Raw genomic sequence first — 3,424 nt, forward strand, 5'->3', positions numbered from 1 at the left:
GATGTCTTAACCGACTTGCCAAAACTATAGTTTGTTTGAACTATATAGTTTGAAATTTGTCAAACCCAATGACTACAGCCAAAGTGTATGTAAATTTCCGACTTCAACTGTATATAAAGTAGAGAGAAAAACACTTAAGAACATTAGAAGATTTTATATACTGAATAACCACATAAGGTAGCAAGTACTGGGACTGCAGTCAGAGGCCTTAGTCGGCAGACGGAGTCAAAAGTCGAGACCCAAGTGGAACCCAGTTATAGAATGCAGTGTTTTTCTGTCCCTTCAGTCTTGACGCACAGAGACACAGGTCCTGGGAAGCAGCGTGACACACTGACGTGCCAACCGTTTGACCATTAACGGTCAAAACAGGAACAAGTCTCGACAAAGCTGATAGGAATGCTGCTGACCAATGGGCCGGCTACATATAAGGGCATATATCAGTGTTTTTTTCCCTCAGTAACGGGCGCAATGATCAACCTACAAACATAATCACATAACTTTTTGAACAGCCTGGCAGACCCATGAATATAATGATTAACAGAGAGGAAGGAGGACATAGAACACACATCATTCTACTGTTCCCATAGCCGGTTCATTAAATACCTTAATGAACGTACAGGTAACTGCCAAAATAAAGAAAACACCAACATAAAGTGTCTTAATAGGGTGTTGGGCCACCATGAGCAAGAACAGCATCGATGCCCCTTGGCATAGATTCTACAAGTTTCTGGAACTCTGTTGGGGGGGATGCGACACCCATCCTCCTCAAGAAATTCCAACTTTGGTGTTTTGTTAATGGTGGTGAAAAATGCCGTGGATGGGGCATTGCCATCCTATGGGGTCATAGCTATGGTAGGCGAAATAATGGCCTACCCAGATTTTTCTTTACATGACACTAAGCTTGATGGGATGTTAAACGTTTAATTAACTCAGGAACCACACCTGTGTGGAAGCACCTGCTTTCAATTTCTCTTTGTTTCCATTATTTTGGCAGCTACCTGTATGCAACTTCTAACCTGGAGAAGTGAAACTAAATAGATTAAAAATGAAGTGTCCCTGCTTTGGTACATACTGCACTGCAGGGCTTTGGCCCATAAAGGAGGGGAGAGCTCCAGAGTAGGATACACAAGAGACACCTGAGCCCAGAGTCTAGACACACACATACACACTTGAGGCAGCCACTCGTCCCTCCTCATTTATAATACATGAGAACCAGAGTAGACAGACTATAGGCTGATATAGGATCTTCCCTTTGGGAGAAAGGAGGATTCCCCTATAGACCCATCCAGCAGTCAGCCAGTGTTTACGCTTGTTGCCTCGACTTAGAAGTCCTCTGCAATACAAAACTGACAAACAGTACAGTCTTGCTGCTGATGGTCAAGTTACATAACGCTGTTGGTATTATGCAACATCAGTACCTCTCCAGATCCTTGAGGATCAAAGAACAGAAAGACAGAAAGAAAGGGACTAAAATGGCTGACATTTGGTATAACTTACAAGATCAAAAACCAGGAATAAATATTGGTGGTTGAACCTATACAGGTTATTCACATTGAGAGCATATATCACTTAAATGTGTCTTCCAGACCCTATTTCTAAACCAATCTGGTGCTTGGAATACCAATAACTATGCCAGAAGGGAGATCTGAGACAGTATGAAATAGATACAACCTGAGCTAGGCAAACCGGACATGTTTCATAATAAGATTCTAACAAAAACATGAGAGAAAACTAACAGTCAGTGTGTGATTCAGCCTTTATTCAGAGTATTTACATAAACGAGGAGAAAGAGGGGGGGGTTGGAGGAGTGGAGAGGTGAGGGTCGTGTTAAGGTCATCCGGCCTGCTTCTTCAGCGTGTGTCCATAGAGTGTGTCTCCCACCAGCTCTCTCACAGCCTCCCTGTCCTCAGCGTCTGTCAGAGACACAAATGGTGGCTATGACCCTTGACCAGACAATGACCATATGACCCGCCTTCTGATTGAAAGGTTGCAGGTTCGAGTCCCTCTGAGGGAGCTGGGACTGCTCTGTATTAAACTGTCTTTAGTGGGGTTGAGTCAGAGTGGGTTTTGCAATGCAGATGAGAGCACTGCTTTAGATGAATCATAAATGACAGCTCAGCCAGTGGAGGAGCTCCCTGCTGCTCTGAGGAGCTCTTCTACCGGCATTCACTTAAACTGGGGAGTTTAGAATGCATGACCATGGTTGCTTAGGGAAGGTAATGCAGAAAAAGTGTGACATCATCATGCAGAAGCAGGATGCATTACGGATGGACCCTTCATATAGCTGGCCCCTTAAAGAAAATGCATTAGGGTAGGATGTTAAATCAAGAGATGCAGACAGGTAGTAGCTGCATGTCTGAGCTTTCTTGTTGAGGGTCCAACTTTGTAAGTGTTGTTCAAAGCCATATTTACATAGTAATGACATACTGCAGACAGGTACACAGGTTCACTTAACATACATGTTTCAGCTTGCTACAGTGAAACACCTGAGAGTGGTGGTACAAAGTCAACTGTACCATCTGCATGGCAACTCTGCTGAAAAGACATTCAGATGATTCATTTACTGCTCAAATAAACACAAGCAGAGAGAGATCAAAGTCCCCATAGGTATAACAACAAGCATCTCTCCTCACGGTGTCTTGCTTTCACCTGTACAGCAACAGCCAGAATTATCATGCATTGTCACATTGTGAAGCCAGAGAAAAGAAGCTTCTAGATAAACATAAAACACACTGTAGATACATTTACTTTACTATCTTCCTTGTTATTAAGCAATGACTCATATATAATAATATCTCAGTTCTGTCGACAGAGTCAGAAAAGGGGGATGTGTTTGGTTGTTATTTGTGTGAGTGAAGATGCCTACCGTTGTGTGGAACTCAGACTTGGTGACAGGTGACAGCTTCACACACACACAGGCAGCGCTATCTATCAGCAATAAGCTGATGTCACACTGCTAGCTGGGTCTCTCTCTCTCTACCTCCCTCTCTCTCTACCCCCCTCTCTCTCTCTCTACTACCCCCCCCCTCTCTCTCTCCCCCCCTCTCTCTCTCTATACCCCCCCCCTCTCTCTCTACCCCTACCTCTCTCTACCTCTATCTCTATCTCTATCTCTATCTCTATCTCTATCTCTATCTCTATATATATATATATATATATATATATATATATATATATATATATATATATATATATATATATATATATATATCTATCTCTCTATCCCCCTCTCTCTATATATATATATATATATATCTCTCTCTACCCCCCCCCTCTCTCTCTCTACCCCCCCCTCTCTCTCTCTCTACCCCCCCCTCTCTCTCTCTCTACCCCCCCTCTCTCTCTCTCTCTCTACCCCCCCTCTCTCTCTCTCTCTACCCCCCCCCTCTCTCTCTCTCTCTACCCCCCCCCTCTCTCTCTCTCT

At 43.6% G+C, this 3,424-nt stretch overlaps 1 protein-coding gene across 2 annotated transcripts in view; it reads right to left on the reverse strand.

The window, feature by feature from the left end:
• Nucleotides 1–1,738: 1,738 nt before the first annotated feature.
• Nucleotides 1,739–3,424, reverse strand: part of itfg2 (integrin alpha FG-GAP repeat containing 2) — a 12,588-nt gene continuing 10,902 nt past the window's right edge. For both annotated transcript variants that reach the window (XM_031797467.1, XM_031797468.1), the window contains exon 11: nt 1,739–1,913. In XM_031797467.1, coding sequence (XP_031653327.1) covers nt 1,834–1,913 — 80 coding nt within the window. In that variant the 3' untranslated portion in view covers nt 1,739–1,833. The remainder of the gene's footprint in view (nt 1,914–3,424) is intronic.

Source organism: Oncorhynchus kisutch, linkage group LG19 (assembly GCF_002021735.2).
Source record: "Oncorhynchus kisutch isolate 150728-3 linkage group LG19, Okis_V2, whole genome shotgun sequence".
NCBI lineage: Eukaryota > Metazoa > Chordata > Actinopteri > Salmoniformes > Salmonidae > Oncorhynchus > Oncorhynchus kisutch.